We start from the raw sequence: 20,572 nt of genomic DNA, 5'->3' as shown, positions 1-20,572 counted from the left end.
CGACGTGGGACTCGAACGCACGAATCAAGAGATCAAGACTTGAGCCGAAGTCGGGCGCTCAACCGGCTGAGCCCCCCAGGTGCCCCGGCTGTTCCCCAAAGATTTTTGATGGAGTTGCCGGTATTTCCTCTACAGATGTGGGGGCAGACAGCTCGGCAATAGCGGGCGGAAGCTGTTTGTGCAAGGACTTGACACGTGGCGACCGTAGCAGACAAGCCAAGAAGAAAAGAGCACAAGATTGCAGACAGAGGGGAAAGGATTCTGGGCAGGTCAGGGTGTGTTACCAAGTAATACTCCACTGTATATATATATATATATGCCTCATCTTCTTTACCCATTCATCCATCGATGGACATTTGGGCTCTTTCCATACTTTGGCCATTGTCGATAGTGCTGCTATAAACATGGGGGTGCACGTGCCCCTTCGAAACAGCACACCTGTATCCCGTGGATCAATGCGTAGTCGTGCAATTGCTGGGTAGTTCTCTATTTTCAATTTTTGGAGGAACCTTTTCCAGAGTGGCTGCACCAGCTTGCCTTCCTACCCACAATGCAACAGTAAACGTCAGGCAAATCTGACTGGAGTTTAATGGAGAGGCAAATAATTACCTGGTCACAGGGACAGCGCAGAGCTGAGAAAGAAGGGGCTTGGGTTAAGGGTCTGTTAATGCTGAGGTAGCCAATTTAACCCAGACTCAACTATGAAGAATTTCCCTTCTTTTTTTTTTTTTTTTTTAACATTTATTTATTCTTTTTTTTTTAATAATTTTTTTTTAACATTTATTTATTTTTGAGACAGAGAGAGACAGAGCATGAACAGGGGAGGGGCAGAGAGAGAGGGAGACACAGAATCTGAAACAGGCTCCAGGCTCTGAGCTGTCAGCACAGAGCCCGACACGGGGCTCGAACTCACGGACCGCGAGATCATGACCTGAGCCGAAGTCGGACGCTTAACCAACCGAGCCACCCAGGCGCCCCAACATTTATTTATTCTTGAGAGAGAGTGTGAGCAGCGGAGGGGCAGAGAGAGAGAGAGAGAGACAGAGAATTCGAAGCAGGCTTCAGGCTCCGAGCCATCAGCACAGAGCCCAACGCGGGGCTCGAACTTAACCGACCGTGAGATCATGATCTGAGCTGAAGTCGGACGCCCAACTGACTGAGCCACCCAGGCACCCCATGAAGAATTTCCATTCTTAGGAACTCACTCTCAGTCTGCCTCCTGTCCTTATGGAAATTTCATGACATCGTATGGTGGCCACAGCGTCTCTCCTGGCAGTGGCCGAAAGCAGTGAGAAGTGGGCTGTTCACAGTCAATGTGGAACCATCCCTTATATCCGTCTTCTTTCTTATGCTCTGTTAGGCTAATTTCATCTCCCCTTGCCTATTACAATTAGGATTACGAGGCCTCCACGGAACCGGGGGCGTGGCACTTCAAGGAGTGACTTCTTCCCCCTCCCCCCACGATCCCACGGGAATTCCCAGAGCCCTGATTGAGCAAATGGAGCTATTTTAATGAATAACTCCCTGAACTACCCACAGAAGCGCCTCGGAAGGACTGAGGATCAGTCCTGAGGGTCACAAGGAATCCAAAACATTTCACAGGATACCATTTTGTGTTCTCGGTTCAATGCAGAAAATATGTCCTGAGGACTCTTACATCTGGCCTCTGTGTGCCATCGCGTGCGTGTGCCGAGCGGGGAGAATCAAAAGAATTGGGAGTTCTCATTTTGAGAACCCTATAATTCAGTTAGTAAGGGGAGTGTGGGTGCCCGACGTGAGCCCCTGTCAGGAAATACACGCTGGAGCTCATGCCAACTGCTAGGGACAGGTAGCCGTGCAGAGGAACTTTGGGGGGGCCCGCAGGGTTGAGGGGGAAAGAGCCACCTGGGATAGGGTGAAGGGGGACGTTTGTAGCGTGGGCTTGAGCTGCCTGTGTCAGTGAAGGGGGTGCTGATGGTATGTGGCGAGACATTGGTGGGAAACAGATCAGACAAAGGTTCCCTATTCCCCTGTAGAGGCCTAGAATCTGACACAGCGTAGACCCTTCTGCCCAGGCTGCCGATTGGTTTAATCAACTGGCAGGCCTTAGCACGGGGAGTGGGGATTCTCCTCAGTGCTGCTAGGACCGAGGACATTGACTCCGGTCACTTGGTGAGGGAGGACGAGCCCAGGAAACCCAACTGTCCGCAGGCAGCCCCCCATTCCAGAGTCTTGGCCTGGTCCCCCCACCGAGTGCTATCTCATCAAGGGCAGCGATCTGGCGAGTCTCTGTGAGAGCTGGCTGGGGCCGCCTTGACAAATACCACAGACTCCGGGGCTCAACAATGACATTTCTTTCTCATGCTTCTGGCGACTGGAAGTCCAGGATCAAGGCGTCAGGAGGGCCGGTTTCTTCTGAGGGCTCTTTCCTGGGCTTGCAGACGGCCACCTTCTCGCTCACCGTGGGCTCACCTACGTGTGTCCAAACTTCCTTTCATTTAAGGACACCGGTTGGATGAGATAGTGTGATGGCTCCGTTTTCATTTAATCACCTCTCCCTAAAGGCCCTGCCTCTAAATACCGTCACATTCTGAGGTCCTTCCTGGCTTCAACATATGAATTTAGAGGGGGCACGGTTGTCTCTAGGGGGTCTCTTTTCAGAGCCCTTTGAACTTGATTTTGGGACCTCCGGGGCTCAATTCTTTTCTACTCATTCTCTTCCTCTCCTGCCCCTGAGGCTTTCCTGTGATCACCTGCAAAGAGGGTGGGCACCTTGGAGGAGGGGAGTGGTAGCTGCAGTGTAGCCCTTAGACCTAGGTAAGAAGGACCCTGTCCTCGGCGCCCTGCTTTAGAGACCAGGCCTCCGGCTGGGCCTCCTCGTGGGATGTCTGTAGGGTCACGGGACATGCCCACCTTCCCCTTCTCTCCCAGTCACGCTGAGTGTCTAGAATTCCCTGCCCCTCTGGCTCCCGGCCCCCCTCCAAGGGGGGGGGGTGGGGGAGGGCTAGGGAGGTGGAGCTTAGGTTATCCACACCCCACAGCTAAGGCACTTGGTGGTGTAGGAACAGGGAAGAGGTGGGGGGAGAGAAAAGTGTTGGAGGTCGACGGGACATGAGACTCCACTGTGTCCAACCCACCCGTCCTCATTACCCAGAGGAGGAAACGAGACCCAGAGAGGTGAAGTAACTTGCCCAGGGTCCCCCAGCAAGCTGGCTCAAACCCAAGCCTCCTGCACGCAAATCTAGCCAATACGTTGCGCTACGATGGGGTGGCAGGAGGACGCAAAAAGGCCACACTCTTCAGGTTCACGCGACCCGAGTGAGATTGTCCCTGCCCCTTAGCAGCAACATAGAGACAACCAACATTTACTGAACGCTTACCCTTCCAGGAACTTGCTGAGTGCTTTCTAGTTAGTGCTGCACCCCTCGCAACAACCCTGTGAGGGGCGATTGTTTTCATTTTACCAAGGGGGAAACCGAGGCACAGAACCGCGAAGTAACGTGTCCCACGGTCATAAAGGGTAGATGCGGGCTGTCAATGCAGAGGCTGCATTCTTTAAATTTTTTTTTTAATGTTTATTTATTTTTGAGACAGAGGGAGACAGGGCATGAATGGGGGAGGGTCAGAGAGAGGGAGACACAGAATCTGAAACAGGCTCCAGGCTCCGAGCCGTCAGCCCAGAGCCCGACGCGGGGCTCGACCTCACGGACCGCGAGATCGTGACCTGAGCCGAAGTCGGACGCCCAACCGACTGAGCCACCCAGGCACCCCCAGAACCTGCATTCTTAGCCACCATGCTTAGGTTCGTGAACTTATCCAAGGAGAATTTTCCTTGTCTGTAAAATAAGATAAATAATGGGCGCCTGGGTGGCTCAGTCGTTAAAAGCGTCTGACTTTGGCTCAGGTTCGTGAGTTGGGAGTCCTGCATCAGGGGAACCCTGTCTCTCTCTCTCTCTCTCTCTGTCCAGGACACACACACTCTCTCTCTCTCTCTCAAAAAAAAAAAAAAAAAGAAATGATGGATTAGAGACAGTGATCAAAACACGTCTCATACCTAATGGGCGCTTAATATCTATATTTTTATTTTTTGTTATTTATAATTGGCATTGCTATTTAATTAAACTACACTGTGTCCCCCCTCCTTTGCTGATGTTTTGGAACATCTGTGGGTCTCAAAGTGTGTGCCCTGATTACTAGGTAGCCTGAGCACCTGATTTCTTGTTAGAAATGCAAATTCTCAGGTCCCACCCCAGACCTGCTGCATCGGCCTGGCTGGGAGGGGAGGGGAGGCAGGCAGTGGTCTATTGAGCAGGCCCTCCGGGTAATCCCGGGACACACTGAAGTCTGAGACCGCTGCCCTCCTCTTACCACTAATGTCCCCACAAACTACGGGGATCCCTACAATCAGTGACTGATTAGGTGCGCCCCGAGTTGGTGCTTCTGTGTTTCACTTTTATTTATTTACTATCTTTTAATGTTTATTTTTGAGAAAGAGAGACAGAACGTGAGCAAGGGAGGGGGCAGAGAGAGAGAGGGAGACACAGAATCGGAAGCAGGCTCCAGGCTCCGAGCGGTCAGCACAGACCCCGACGCGGGGCTCGAACCCACCAACCGCGAGATCGTGACCTGAGCCGAAGTTGGAAGCTTAACCGACTGAGCCCCCCAGGTGCCCCCTTTAGATACAGCGCCTTTCTCCAGCCTGCGGCCTTTCATTGTATTTTTTTCATCTCATATTGCATTTATGTCTCTTGCGGGAACCTGTTTACGAACAGATTTAAGCAGATTTAATGGTGCCTTTTAGGATTGTCATTTCCAGCGCTGTGCTAGGAGGGACCGAGGGAGTCTGGGCGGGCTAAGCATTCCAGAGACTACGGTCCACTTCGTGCTGGGCTGAGTTCTTCCTTCTGTGAGTCTCAGCATCTTCGTGCCCTATTTTCCCCATCTGTAAATCAGATACAGGAAAGCCAGCTGCCCTTTTTCATATCAAAGTTTTATTTTGAAATAATAGGTATGAAAGCTCTTGGAAAAGTGTATTTGTTGCAGAGTAAAGTGTCATTAATACAATCTCTCTCTTTTTTTTTTTTTTTCCTTTCCCTTGGTAGATATTTTCAGATTCAGAAATACTTCGTTTTTGGCCCCTTCTCTCTCTCTCTTTGCAATCAATTCTTCCTCCTCATCTGGCACGGGCGCGGCTAGATGTGCTACTGGAACGTTCCCCCTCGACACCTTTGTGGCCGTGTGTCTGTGAGTATGGGCATCTGAGGTACCTGGTCGGGATGTATACGTCGGGACTGTGTAATTGATTTCCACTCACCACCTACGCATGGCCATTTCATTTTCATTCTTGAATGATGTCTGGCCAGTGTTCCCTGAACGATCACCACGTACCTTACACAAGAAAATTCAGCAGTGGTCGAGAGGAAGGCTGGCCACACCCAAATGTGATTGAGTTTCAGAGTCACGGGGAAACGTATCCCGATCCCAAATTGTCCTGTTCCTATCACGTGACCCCTGAAGATTAGTTTCTTTTATTTGAGGTGTGGCTTCTCCCTCAAACACCTTAGCCGTCCTGTCTGTTACTTTTTGTTTGCATCCTGCACACAAACTAACGGAAGTAGAATTGCCAGGGCGTAGCCGGCATCATTGGGGAGGGGCTTTCCTGGAAACCTCACTTATTTAACTACCCCCCTCTGAGACGTCCATGTCCATATCACCACCCTGTCACCCGTATCACCGGCTACCTTTGTAAAAACGACTACCAATCTGACGGAGTCAATCCACTGGTTTAATTTACCTTAAAACCTTGGTAACGAGGAGGTTTTTTCCCCCATCAAGTTTATCTGCTATTCATACTTTTCGCTCCTGTTTCCATGTATGTTACCATGTTTCCATGTATGTTAGCTGGGTTCTTACTGCTCTTTTAAACTATCTTATATACATGAAAGATACGAGTTCGTAGTCCAATCAGCTGCAAGTATCCTCCTTAGGGTTTGGGTGTTTCCGTTTATGATTTTTTTTTTTTTTTTAGCAATTATAATAAGGAGTCGAGGGAAATCCATTAATCTTATACTTCATTAATCATTTCCTTCATTATCGATTCTTAGGAAGCCACTCCCGCCCCTTTAAACTGTTCGATACTTGTCTGTATTTTTGTTGGGGGCTTGCGTGGTTGGTTTTTCGCTGGGCTGTTTTCTCTGCCTCTTACGGTGGCTTTGGCGCGCCGTAAGGCTTGGTCACACGTGTCTTCCCCCTGCAGCTGCCTCACCTCGCTGGGCCTCCTCCTCCCCCTGGCTGGCACTGTCTATGTGGCGGCCAGGGGGCGGGGGCCCGACTACAGGGAGTCACCCTCACATCGGGCACGACCGGCCACCGACGGGAGCCTGCCTCTGAGAGAGACACAGAGGAGTGACCCAGGAAACAGAGCGGGTGGCCTGGCCCACCTCTCACTCTCAGGAACCCCGAGCAGAGGACAAAGTAGGCATTTTGATAACCTAAGAGCGCGCACTAGAGGTGGCTTAGAGGAGCCGTATTTGGAAAATAAGTCCGACGGTGCTGGGGTCTGGGGAACGTCCAACAGCGTCTAAATGCCAGTGTGGAGGTTGGGTCTCTGTTCTTCACAATTCCGTCTTTGTTTGCCGTCGGAGTGTTACGGCGAGTCACTAAAAATGCTGCTTTCTTTCTTGGGTACAATGACCCAGTGTGTTTTGTGCTACCCCGTGACCAGGGCAGAGCAGGGCTTGGGTTTCGCTGCAGTCATCCTGTAAGAAACAATTCCATGACCACAGTGTCTATTTTCGGTGTCACAGCGACGCAGATGGCTCACAGAACCTTGCTGGCATCACTAAGGTAAAGGATTGACGTCCACATCGAAGCCAGGGGAGTAAGTGTGCAACACGTTAAAGCCTGGCTGAGCGTATCTGAGCCAGAACTAAATAACCCACTTAGTGAAGGGCGAGCTGGACGGCGCTTAGCAGTTGGTCACGTTGCGTTGTGTTGCAGCTGAAAATCAAAAGCATTATCTTCATTTCCCCCTGCCCATATGGCAAGGCAAAGCCCACACACACACACACACACACCCTGAAACAAGGGCCGCTTCGTCATGCAAACAGATTTAGCACATGGGGAATCGTTTCTGGCAGAGTCCCCGGACCTGCACACAATTGATCTTCCCTTACTCCAACGCGGGGGATAAAGATAAGACACCATAGCAATGAATGGGCCAAAAGATTATGAATACGTGATCAAGCAGCTGCAGGGGATATGTCCACTGTGGAGGGCACGGCGATGATTTTATCAGATCCTCTTTGGATCTTCGGGCAAAAATAAAAACCGCTGTAACACTACCACGAGCTCCCAGCAACAAGCTGGTGGTAACACTACCACGAGCTCCCAACAACACGAGCTCCCAAGCAGCTCCCAAACAACAATTCTTTTCTTAATTTTTTTCATGTTTATTTATTTATTATGGGGGGGGAGGGGCAGAGAGAGAGGGAAAGAGAGAATCCTAAGCAGACTCCACGCTGTCAGTGCAAAGCCTGACTTGGAGCTGGAACTCACGAACCATGAGATCATGACCTGAGCCAAAGCCAAGAGTTGGACGCTTAACCGACTGGGCCACCCAGCCATCCCTGCTCTGTCATTTCTACCGATGGGCCCTTGTTTTGCCCTCCTACTTACTCTCTTGTTTCATCAGATACTGGGGACAGTTATGATGGCTTCTCCTGTCATAGTCTCAGAGCCCCTCAGTCACTCCTCACGTGACATTGTTCAAGAACTTGGCTCCCCAGCTGCCATGTAGAGAAGGATCCACGAGCGGGGAGCATGCTTAGCGACCTCCGCTCAATCCTGCCTGGGTTTCTAACTCTGCCCTTGGTGGGGTTGTTTGACCCCTAAGAACCTCAGGTTCCACATGTGTAAAACGGGGACATACAGTGGGATTTGTTGAAGGCATTAAATGAGGTAATGGAAACTTCCATCCTCCTGCTACGTTGCCTTTTTCCTCATTCGCTGCCCTTAAGCCAGAAGGAGGAAAGGGTAGTGGCTTTAACTGCCCAAGACCTCTCGCTAACACTGACCTTGCTGAGGTCAGCTGGGTTCCAGGCACCTGCCACGGGCTTCTAGTTGTCAGACTGAGGGCGAGCCTACAGCCACCGAAATTCACCGCTGCCTGTCATTAGGTTGAAGACTAAGCCACGGAGCCTGGCGTTTTAAGGCAGATGCACCTGATACGGTGTCAGGACCCAGCCACCGATACGTTAGGGTTTCGGCCCAAGACAGGACTCTCTATGATCAGGACACGAAGGTTATGTTCACTTTTTCAGCAGCTATGTTTACCTGTGGCCTCAAAACGGCGGAAGTGGGGGGACCGTGTTCTCTTGCTGTAACTTTTTGCTTTTTTTGGATTTAATACCATCAGAGTAAAAGATCACATCCTGAATGTTTGGAAACAAAAAATCGAGATGCAGAGAGCCCTAGGGTCAGCATCTTTTTTGTCTCCAGATTTGCACTCACCAGCGAGTCAAATCAACATAAGACTACCGTGTCTCCTAGAAGTTTAGAGCCAAATTGGGTATTTCAGATTCCTGGTTCTTTATCCTCCAAGTAATCATTGCGTTCGCTTAGAGAGGTTTCCTGTTACAAGAGCCTGCCCTTTCCTACTTAGATGAGAAAAAATACCAGCACGTGTTGGAGGAAGTTTCCACGAAGCAAACGGCTATGGATTTTAGCCCCTGGAAGGCAGGGCTCTTACTGTGTGGTCTGTCACTTCAAGCGGGCTCACGGTAATAATCGCTGAGAAAATCCAAAGGGGCCACAAGGTCTTTCAAAGCGCCACGACACCTTGTGGTTCGCAAACTTTGGTCCTCAAACTCCGGAAGCACCTGGAGGTCTTGTCGCAGCACAAGCACCTTTGCGGGGCCCGGCCCTCAGGGGTTCTGGGTCGGTGGGTCTGGGGTGGGGCCTGAGACCGTGCATTTCCAACAGGTTCCCGGGCGATACTGAAGCTACTGGACTGGGGACCCCCTACTTTGAGAACCTCTGACCTACATGCATCCTTTCAACTGATCTTCCCCATCCCCCTTGGTTTATCCTTTCCACTTACCAGCGAGTAAACGGGACTCAGAGAGGCCGTCTTCTCTACAGACCGGTTATTTTCAGACACCGTTACAAGCTGCTACTAGTTACGGGGAGCCACAAGTAGAATTTAGATGCAAAAAAAAAAAAAAAATCGAATGATAGCAAAATGCATTCAGGGCTCGCTTGCCAAGGTGGGCAGGCGTCAGGCCAGATGTTTGGCAAATATGTTCAAATGCTCACCGCAGCCCGGCCAAAAAGGGTGCTCAGTTTCAAGGTGAGGGAGGAGGTCCCGAGAGGTTGAAGAGAAGGCAGAACCGGCCAGAGCCCGGGTTCTGTGCGTGTCTCTCTCTCTCGTGGCACGTGGCTTCTGGGGAGCCGAGGGGAGCCGGGACTCGGGGTGCAGGACACGACTGGCCGTGCTGTGCCAAGGGCCGGTCGGTGAAAATGCCCCTAGAGGAGAGGGTGAGCTCTGTGATTTCAGGCAGGCACACAGGAGAGCGACTCCGATGGAAAAACCCCTATTCACGGCCGAAACCTCCGAAGGTTTGACAATGACATTCCCCCAGTTCAGAAACCGATTTTAGATTTGCAGAGCCGGGTTATCCGCCAGCTCTCATTTGTAAATAAGTCTCATTTCTGCGGGGACTTCTTGAGCCTGCAGTGTTTAAGCACCAAGCTTCGACCAAGAGAAACCGTGAGTCTCTTGGAGCGGCTCGCGCCTTCCTTTGGAGGCTCCTGGTTCACAGGTCCGGCTGTTTGGAATGCATCCCAACGAGTCCGATCAAAATTTTGTAGACACGAAACGGAAGAAGGGACGTAGAAGGGACGAGAGCAATTGGGCTTCAAATAGTGAGTGTGGCAGGTGTGATGGTGTCTCCTTTGCTCCTCATGACAATCCTCAGGTTGTGAGATGGACTTTGACTCCCGTTTTGTAGCTGGGAAAACGTAGGCACTTCAGGGCGGGCGGTAACACCTGTGCTCTCGTCCAGGATTTTTAGGAGCCACGGAGCACGCTCTGAAATGCTTTTCGTGGCAGAAGAACGTGCCGGCCATCCGGACCACAGAGACGCCCGCGGGGGGCGTGTGCTCTGCGCTGAATGGCATCCGGGCTCTGAGCCTCCTCTGGATCATATCCGGGCACACCAGTCAGATGACTGCCTGGCTGTCTTTGGGTGAGGAGAACTCACGGGTCTTTCCGAGCAGTCGAGGAAGAGGGCCGCTTTCGCGCGAGGGGATCGTGTTGGGCCCGGGACGCGAGCCTGCAGCCTTCCTGCTGTTTTAGACACGTAGCCGTGACCCCCCGCCCCCCCGCCACAAGTGAGTTTTGGGAGGGCCCAAACCGATGCCCAGTAGTTGCTCCCCCTCCTCATGGGTGGAAACCAGGCACCTGATGACCAGGTGAACAAGCGACACCCGAGGATCACACATGCGTCGTCCAAAGAGCCGGATTCCCTCTTGTCCTACTCGACGAAGCCAGAAACTAACATGTTTTTTTCCCCTGGAAAGGTAGTCAAGCATAAACAGATAAATATTATGCACCGGTGTTAAAGCCGTGTTTCTTGGCCCTGCTGCCTCACTCCGGAAGCAGCACGGGAGCCGCTCCGGTGGGGGGGATGTGCACCAGGTCAAGGGGATGTTGCTGCCCCCCCCCCCCCAGGAGCTGTGGGCACCGTGAGAACAGGAAGCAGTCCAAAGCCTGAGTTACGGTGGTTCCGTGGCAGATACTGTCAGGTGCCTCAGTCACCATTTCTCATTCCGATCTGTGTTCTCTTCAGTAAGTTGTGGGGATACACAAAATCCTCTTTTTTTTTTTATGTTTATTTATTTTTGAGAGAGAGAGAGACAGAGAGTGAGTGGGGGAGGGGCAGAGAGAGAGAGGGAGACCCAGAATCCGAAGCAGGCTCCAGGCTCCGAGCTGTCAGCGCAGAGCCCGACACGGGGCTCGAACTCACGAATCGTGAGATCACGACCCGAGCCGAAGTGGGACGCTTCGCTGGCCGAGCCCCCCAGGCGCCCCGAAATCCCCTCGATACCATGAAAGTCGAAGGTGCTCCTCTTGCTTTTTTTGAAAACGTAAATCACATGACTTTCTTCGGTGAAACAGAAAGACAACTGTTTTTATGTTTGTTGCAGATAATGTGCTTGAGTGGAAAAGCAGAGTGCTTAAAAATCCACTGTACCTTTATTCTCGGAGTGGCCCATTCTATCTTGGGGTTGACACATTCTTCCTGATCAGGTAATGTGGTGTTGTGTCTGCTGTTGTGCATATTGCTGTGTGTGTGTGTGTGTGTGTGTGCATGTGCGTGTGTGCGTGTCCAGCAATAAGCAAACAAATAAACAAGAACAAAATCGGATAGTAATAGGTACTAGGAAAGAAGAGCACAGCAATTGTGAGAGAGAGCGGGTAGCTGTTTAGACTTGTTGGAAAAGGCTTGTCTGATGAGGGACTACTGTGGCTAGAAGGAGCTGGCCCTGGGAAAATCCTGGATAAGAAAGATTCAGGCCAAGGGAGCCACCAGTGCCGAAGAGCTAAGGAGAGAGAGAGACAGAAACAGAGAGAGACAGAGACAGAGATCCTTGTTAAAGGAGCAGAAAGAAGGCCGAAGCATAGTGAAGGTGGGGAGAGAGGGAGTGAGCCGGGCAGGGCCAGACCACAGAGGACCTTGTAGCAAGACTCCGGAGCCCGGACTTTAGTCTCGGAGGGAACGGGAAGAGGTTGGATTGCTTTCGTTTGAAAGCGATATCATCTGACATTTTAAAAAATGATCACTCTGGCTCCTGTGTTCACGGCAGATCTAAGGCAGGCGGGGATAGAAGCAGGGAGATCCATCAGGTGACCTTTGCTATACTTCCCATGAGAAACGATGAGGCCTGGAGGGGAGGGGGGGAAGGGGAGGGCCGGTGGGCGGGATAGAGTGAGAAGGTCATGTGCAAGATAGGCTTTAGATGTGGAATTGTCAGGACCTGTTGATTGGATGTGAAGGGCGAGAAAGAGAGGACTTCAGAAGGACTTCCGGCTGGGCTCAGGAGCTGAGATGGGGGGGGGGGGTCTGTGTCGGGAGGGGGGTGGGAGGAGGAGGAGGAGGGGTGGGGGGTGGCTGGCATTCGCTGAGCAGAAAGCCTGGAGCAGAAGAGAGTCTTGGCGGGAAAACCAGGCCTTCTGTTGGAATCAAAGGGTGCCAACCCGGTGAAGATAACCCAGACACCCAGGTAGTGGTGTTCACTCAGCAGGGGCTCCGTGTGCCGGGAGCTCAGTGGAAATGTCCAGGCCAGAGATGGGAACTTGGGGGCCTTGGGTTACGGGCGGCAGGGAGGCCAACAGAGCTGGCCCGGATCTCGCGGGGAGGAGAGCACAAGCAAGGACAGGGCAGGGGTAGATGCTAGGACCTCCGCCGCCCCAGCCCGCAGAAGTGGGGGAGAAGGGGAGCCCCCACGGAGTCTGAGAATGAGCGAGACGGGACAAGCGAGACACTGCGGGGCCCAGGAAGCCGAGCCAAGGCAGCGGATCAGGAAGGAAGGGCAACTCTGTGGGAGCTGAAGAGACGCGGAGGCGCCCCCCGTATCTGGCGACGCAGAGGGGTGCCGGTGCCCCTGTCCGGGGAGTGGCCGCGCAGCCTGGGCCCTGGGGCCAGATGGCAGGGCGTGGAGACTGTGGCGGGGGGGCTGCGCCGTGCGTGGGCGGCAGGGAGCGATCAGGAAAGCGAGGGATCTGAGAACGCGTCCCCATCGCACGCTGACACGGCGGAAGAGAAAGCGACCCCCCCGATGAATGCTGCGGAGGTTGTTGGCCCCACAACAACGGAGCAAGCTTCCGATAGGTGCCCCATCGTGCTTCTTGTGCTTTGTGTTTTGTTTTCTGGTGGTTTTGTTTTGTTATGTTTGTAATTTTAAATTTTTTTTAATGTTTATTAATTTTTGACAGAGAGAGTGAGACAGAGCGTGAGCAGGGGGAGGGGCAGAGAGAGAGGGAGACACAGAATCGGAAACAGGCTCCAGGCTCCGAGCCGTCAGCCCAGAGCCCGACGCGGGGCTCCAACTCCCGGACCGCGAGATCGTGACCTGAGCCGAAGTCGGACGCTCCACCGACTGCGCCCCCCAGGCGCCCCGATGTTTGTAATTTTAAAGCCCGTGAAATTCAAAAGCGTACAAGCCGCCGGATTAGGAGAGAACCAGCCTGTGAACAGGGCAGCGCAGCAGCACGGGGGGGGGGGGGACGAATGGCCATCATTTTCGGCCACACTTACTTCCCCGAAGTCCTCGTGGCTTTCCCTCCCTCCCTTCAGCGTCTGCCCAAATGTTAACCTCCCAACAACGCCTGGCTCGTCTCCCTTGTTTAACACGGACCCACCACACTCTTGCCTCCATTTTCCCTGATTTATTTCTCCTCTTTACCTAACCTTATAGACGCCACGTGTTTATTATTCATGTATTTATTGTCGGTGTCTCTCCACTGTACTATAAGATGGGACTTCTTTCTGTTTTGTGTCCTGCTGTCCCTGGAGCCCAAAGCAATGCCAGGCATACGGGGCTGCCCAATAAGGAGTTGTCGAAATGATTTCTTTGTTGTTTTAGCTCAAGCTTCCGGTGTGACAGGTTCTTGGGGGTAAGGCAGAGAAAGGAGGGTACGGAATGAGCTGAGACCCGGTCACCAGGTGGCCAGGGTGACAAAAAGGGGCCCAGACAGGCGAGGGTCAGAGGCCACTTCTGCGGTGAAATGGGAACCACTGGGCACCAGGCTTGCCAGGAGGGCATAGCTGGGTCTAACCAGGCGGGCAAATCCGACTGCAGAGACCTGGGGCAGGCCCCCGCTGGGTGGGGAGGTCGGCCCAGGGGCCGGCCTTCAACGTCCAGAGCTCTGTTCCCTGCAAGAGGACCTAGCAAGAACAAGGCCAAAAAGATGGGACTGGCTGGCAGAGCCCCAAGCCGTGGGAGGGAGGCTGGCAAGGACAGATCAGCATGGCTGGAATCAAAGCCAAAAACTCAAGCTGGAGAATTGCCACCAGGAGGGAAGAATGAGGGCCTGGAAAGCCACTGGTCATGCCTGGACTATCAGTGCGAATCCCTGAGACACCAGAGCCGCCGTTGGGTCAGCCCTGAGATACCCCAAAACCCCGGGCCAAGGCTATGAAATTTCAGAAGTCCAAGACAACTGCAACCCTGCACCCTTTTATTGGTAAAAAGACGACATATCCGACCCCTGGCTCGCTCTGGGGCCCGGGGAGTGCTGGGCCTTTTATCAGTGGTTCTCAGAGTATGGTCCCAGTCCAGCTGTACCCGCGTCATCTGCAAGGCTGTCAGAAAGGCAGGTTCTCAGGCCCCACCCCGGGCCTCACCCGGCTAAGAGGCCAGGACTCCTGTTTCCTTCCCGTCCAATGTTCATTTTGTTTACTTTCTTAATTTGTTAATGTTTATTTATTGATTGTTTATTTAATGTAACATAATGTTAATGAGAGAGACCGAGTGCCAGCGGGGGAGGGGCAGAGAGAACGGGACACACAGAATCCGAAGCAGGCTCCGGGCTCCACGCTGTCAGCACAGAGCCCGACGCGGGGCTCGAACTCACGGACCGCGAGATCGTGACCTGAGCCGAAGTCGGACGCTCAACCGACCGAGCCACCCAGGCGCCCCCGTTTTGTTTACTTTCAAAAGTGCGCACCGGGGCTCCCGGCTGGCTCAGCCGGAAGAGCGTGCGACCCTTGATCTCGCGGGTCACAACGTCAAGCCCCACTATGGGTGTACAGATTACTTATAAATAAGTACACGTAAAAAAAGAAATGCACCGATTCTTTTTACAGAAACATTTCATTGGGACAATGGAAATCTTACGAAGGGACCCCTAGTATCGCCATCGTGCCAACGGCTCCTAACCTGTTATTCCGGACGATTCTCCCATTAAACCCGGGAAGCTGGAGCCGGTATCATCATGCTCGTGTTTACAGATGAGAAAGTTGATGTGCAGAGATGAAATCAGTTGCCCGAGTCCCCCCAGCTAGGAAAGTTCGAGTGAGAACGGGAGCACGATGCTTGTTTCACGCCAAGCGCAGGTCTTTACCGCCATGTCACGCACACATTTACGGAGCGAAACCAGACTTCTGACCATCCCTGGTGACGGCTCGGGAACCTTCCTCTACCTCTCTGGCTGACTTCCCCCATTCCTGTGGCGGGATTGTGCTCCCCGCGGCGGGGTCGGGTCTCTGCATCTTCCCAGCTTCCTCCAGCAGGTTCTCCTGCTGGCAGCCTGTTTCCCTGCCAGCCTTCTATTTGTCCTCTCTCCGCGCTGAATGGCTGGATGTTGCATGGCCACACAGGGAGACCCTGATGCGTTCTTTCCCGAAATTAAGAGGAGCCTGGAATCGGAATTGGCTGGCCTACTTCCACATCTCCACACTCCCTTCTACACGTCTCTATAAACTGCGTTCCTGTTATAGTGAATCCAACTTGCTGCGTTTCAAAAAAAAAAAAAAAAAAAATCACGCTGGCGGAGAATCAAGACATTCTCTAACCCTCCCTGATCCCTTCCAACACACACGTGGCCTTTTTTTTTTGGCCATAGGAAATGCATTTGCTCCTTAGAGAAACACCCACGAGGCCCATTGGCGTAAGCGTCAGAAGGTCAGGAAGCTCACTCGCAGACTCGCTTATCATCAAGTTGTAACTCGGAGATGTAGCCTGTTTCTTTAGCTGAACATCCTGGGCAACAAATTTGTGGTCAGGATGTGTCGGTTGAGAATCTTGGGCAACCCACTGACCCTCTGAGCCTCGATTTCCTAGTAGGCATGCAGGGATCGTAGTATCTTCCCTTCTACCGATCACTCACTCAATCGACATTTATTGCAAAGTAGGTCGGTATGACTGGAGAAGGACAAGCGACACCATTAGTGAAGGTACTTTGAAAACGGTGTGGCCCTACAGAAGTGGAAAGCTTTGACACTGTCGTTTCAAAAGGCCAACGCGATAGCTCTTAGTGTTGTTCACCAAATATTTCTGGCTCTCTTCCTTCCGGGCACTTGGTAACAGTCAACTTCCCGGACCCGTTGTGGTTAGGTGGAATCCAGGTCTGGCCAAGGAGGGGTGCCTGGGGTTGCCGTGATGCTAAGAGCTTTAAACATGTCGCTTCTGGGCTAGGACATTTAATTGCCGGTTTGAAGCCGTCCAAAATGCTCTTTTCTCTGCCGTGGTCACCAGTGACCTTTCAGACAGTGACCGCTCCTTCAGCCCGGGTCCCCTAGTTTGGAAGACGCTGAGGTCAAGGCGACTGGCCGTGGGCATGTCGCGCGAGCAAGAAAAAACCGTTACTGTTTTCGTGTTGGAGATACCTTGTTACTGCTGCATAACTTATTGTACCCTGATGGAGACAACCAAATTCATCATCGGATGAACTGTATCATTGATAAGTAATTCCTGTGGCTCTTCTCTTTCTCTCAGTGGTTGGCTAAGCGCAAGGTCATTTCTAAGGATGCATCAGAATTCGGACAAAGGAACAACCCTTAATGTCATCCTCAGATACTTCCTCAGCCGCCTTACAAGGTAGGTCTGTTTATAAAATGTCTCAATCCATTGTTGCTGTGTAACACCGTATTGCTTTTTAGTCTTTAACCCTCTTCTGAAGGAACGTTCGAAGCAAAGTAAACGGAGAGAAATCGTTTTCTTCATGAAGTTGGTTTTTGCTGCTTTTGCCAGCGGAAGATGCCGATTTTCGTGATATTTGCCCTAATAGAATTTGAACTACATGAAACCAGCAGAAACCTCCTTATTCCTCCGCTGACGGGCAGCAGATTTCCACAAATGTGCTGTCCGATTTCCATGGAACGTGTCTTCAACGGGAGAATGTGTATGTCTTGTACGAACTAGTGGTAATTGTGTCCTGTAAATAAGAGTACCGATGGTGACGATAAAAATCAAATAGGATACAGCAAAGAGAGGGGCTGGTGGAAGCTTGGGGTGATGGTGGTTCTGCTGGGGTGGGGGGGGTGGACGTGGCCCTCCTTACGAATGGGTGGTTGGTTGACGCAGGAGGAGATAGAGTCCTGGGACGGAGGATGGAACCCGTGATGCAGTAAAGACACAGGGAGCTTGGGAAGCAGAGGAAACTTCAGCTCATGGAACCCACCCCTCCTTTTGTACAGTCTCTAAATCACGGTTTGTTGCTGACTGAGCTAGAGCTGGCTCTCGTTACTTGTGGCCGTTGCCTGTCTTGTCACGCTTCGTTGTCACAGAGCGGGAAGGGGCTGTTGCAACAATCTTGTGGGCTAGGAAAATGGAGTGGGTAAGTTCTGACTCTGGTTTGTCAAATCTTTCATGCTGGCTCAGTCATCTACCAGCTATGTGACCTGGAGGCAGTGCCTCACCCTTTCCGGGCTTGAGTTTTCTCATCTCAAAAAATGGGAAGAATGATGGCACTCACTCCACGGGACTCTTGCGAGGATTAACGTTTATTTATTTTTGGGACAGAGAGAGACAGAGCATGAACGGGGGAGGGGCAGAGAGAGAGGGAGACACAGAATCGGAAACAGGCTCCAGGCTCTGAGCCATCAGCCCAGAGCCTGACGCGGGGCTCGAACTCACGGACCGCGAGATCGTGACCTGGCTGAAGTCGGACGCTTAACCGACTGCGCCACCCAGGCGCCCCTCTTGCGAGGATTAAATGAGAGCATGTGTGCTGAGAACTCAGAGGCACGTGTGACACACAGTAAGCCCTTCTGCAAGTAGAAGCTGTCGTTGTTACTGTGGTCGCCACTCACACCTTTTAACTTTTCCGGAAAATAGAGTAAGAATGAGTATGGGCTACGGAATGGGCCTCTATTGATTTCTTTTCACCGTGGCCTTTGCGGTTTCTTCCAAACTCTATTGAATCTAGCCCTTGTCCTGGATGCTTGACAGACTCCTTATTCCTTTTTTTTGGGTGTGTGGCCCTGGGTTTAGCATGTTGTGCCCTGTGGTCTTCTGGAGGAGAGGGACCGATTGACATTCAGGCCACAGGTTCTTAGTGATAAATGCTGATGTGGTGTTAGGGGGTGGGGCGTGGAATCCAATGGTGGCATCCGATCCAGGGCATGGTGGGTTCTGCCTGGGAAATCTGCTTCAGAAGAAAGTCCTGTTCTGGGGACTGAAGGACAGGAAGTGTTTTAGCAGGCAGATAAAGCAGTAGTGTGTATGTGTGTGTGTGTGTGTGTGTGTGTGTGTATGTGTCTGTGTGTGAGAGGTCTTATGGGTCAAGATGGTGGTGAGGATCCCCGTGAGGAAACTATTGCAATATCTGGGGAGGATAGCAGATCTGGACTGACAATTGGCCGTGGGAACGGAGAGAGGGCAAGTCAAGGATACTCAGAATTTCCAATCTGCACAATATGGCGGACGGTGGTGATGTTCTTGAGGAGGGAGCTCTGAGAAAGTGGCAGATTGGAGCCAGGAAGAGAGAGTCCAACCCGGGACATAACTTTGTTGAAAAATCGGGGGAAACATCACCAGCCCAGTTTGAACTCACTCCGTAAGGGAAACCCAGTGCGAAAGCAGCCACACTCCCAGCCTCTTTGATGGTCTCATTCTTGTCAGCAAAACCCACTGTTCTTACTCAGTTATGATCAATTACTTGCCTACTTATCTCCAAGAGGACTGGAAATGAGATCATTTGTTCACTCACTCATTCTGTATTTTTTATACGTTTATTTATTTATTTTGAGAGAGAGGATGTGTGCATGCAAGCACACGCAAGTGGGGGGACAGAGAGAGAGAGAGAGAACCCCAAACAAGCTCCACACTGTCAGTGCAGAGCCTGATGGGGCTTGAACTCATGAATTGTGAGATCATGACCTGAGCAGAAATCAACAGTAAGGCGCTCAAATGACTGAGCCACCTAGGCACCCCTCTTTCTGTATTTATTAAGGGCCCACTGTGTGCCAGGCACTGTTGTAAGCCCTGGGGATTCAATAGTTAATAACCACGCAAGTGCCTTCTGGCCTGGAGGTTACGTTCCAGTGACCAGAGATGGATAATCCATGAATAAATATGCGACATTAAGTTGCAATATACAAATGCATTTCTAGCAGGTCAGGGACCATAGGTGGCACAAAGTGCTTATTTGGAGAAGGAGGCAAGATGGGGTCTTCTGCTGGAAGGGTAGTCAGGGAAAGTGACCTGTGTCAAAGGACGTAAAAGAATGTTCTAAGCAAAGAGAGTGCTGTGGGGGAAGAAGGGCCCATGTGGGGAACAGGTGTTAAGGTCCTGAGAAGGGAATGTGGCTGGCATGTTTGAGAGACCGCAGAGAGCCCGCTGGAGTGGAGAGAGCAGCTTGGAGAACAGGAGGGGACGAGGTCAGAGAGGTGGAGCGGGGCCCCGTGGCCAGGATCGTAGAGGGCCTGTATGCTGCTTTAAGGACCTTCTATTTTACTGGGGCACAAGAAGCCTTTGGAGGGTTCCAGCAGGGGAGTGGCACGGGCCGAGTCACATTCTCCAAGAATCACGCTGAGAATAGACAGTAAGAGGACAGGGGCAGGAGACGGGGGACCCGGGAGCTACAGCAGCTATAAGAAGGTGCAAAACGCCAGCTTCCCGGGGTAAATCGGAACAAAGATTATGTGACAGGAAACAAGGAGAGTAGATGTCTCAGACCCTTAAAAGTGTGTGATTATTCCAACTAGGGGTAACAGGTTAAAAATCAGGGGTTTGGGGGCACCTATGTGGCTCAGTCGGTTATGCCTCTGACTCTTGATTTCGGCTCAGGTCATGATCTCATGGTCGGGAGACTGAGCCCGAGCTGAGCTCTGTGCTGAGTGTGGAACCTGCTTAGGTTCTCTCTGCACGCACGTGTACTCTCTCTCTCTCTCTCTCTCTCTCTCAAAAAAAAAAAAAAATCGGGAGTTTTTGTTACAATAAAAACATTACTGATAAAAATATCTATCACAGAAGGTTATACACTAAAATTAAGGGTACCCACTGCAGTCTCACTCCCCCGCAGGGCACCTTTGTTAACGGTTTCTTGTAAATTCTCGCAGATACTTTCCATGTACTTACATAGTTACAGGCACTGGGTTTTTTCTTTTTTTAATGTTTATTTATTTTTGAGAGGGAGAGACAGAGCGTGAGCAGGAGAGCGTCGAAGAGAGAGGGAGACACAGAATCTGAAACAGGCTCCAGGCTCCAAGCTGTCAGCACAGAGCCGGGCGGGACGTGGGGCTCGAACTCACAAATTGTGAGATCATGACCTGAGCTGAAGTCGGACACTTAACCAACCGAGCCACCCCCCTGCCCCTGGGTTCGTTCTTTCTTTCTTTCTTTCGTTCTTTCGTTCTTTTGTTCTTTCGTTTTCTTTCTTTCTTTCTTTCTTTCTTTCTTTCTTTCTTTCTTTCTTCTTTCTTTCATTTTCTTTCTTTCTTTCTTTCTTTCTTTCTTTCTAAGAATATGATTATACTATAAACCGTGCTATTTTACAGGTAGCTTTTTTCACATAATGATTTCATGTTGGCATATCAATCTGTTGTATGCAACGACCCACCTCACTGATTTTATTTTATTTTATTTT

General features: G+C 51.5%; 1 protein-coding gene across 1 annotated transcript in view; it reads left to right on the top strand.

Moving 5' to 3' along the window:
- LOC121032694 (O-acyltransferase like protein) overlaps positions 1–20,572 on the top strand; it is a 70,055-nt gene that overhangs the window by 22,834 nt on the left and 26,649 nt on the right. Inside the window, exons 4-8 of the mRNA XM_040478485.1 lie at positions 5,082–5,223; positions 6,236–6,453; positions 10,044–10,226; positions 11,188–11,290; positions 16,480–16,581. Coding sequence (XP_040334419.1) covers positions 5,082–5,223; positions 6,236–6,453; positions 10,044–10,226; positions 11,188–11,290; positions 16,480–16,581 — 748 coding nt within the window. The remainder of the gene's footprint in view (positions 1–5,081; positions 5,224–6,235; positions 6,454–10,043; positions 10,227–11,187; positions 11,291–16,479; positions 16,582–20,572) is intronic.

The sequence above is a fragment of the Herpailurus yagouaroundi genome, unplaced genomic scaffold (genome assembly GCF_014898765.1).
Source record: "Herpailurus yagouaroundi ecotype Mexico unplaced genomic scaffold, PumYag 142, whole genome shotgun sequence".
Taxonomy (NCBI): Eukaryota; Metazoa; Chordata; class Mammalia; order Carnivora; family Felidae; genus Herpailurus; species Herpailurus yagouaroundi.
Note: the sequence above shows the minus strand (reverse complement) of the source record. Positions and strands in the feature narration are given on the sequence as shown.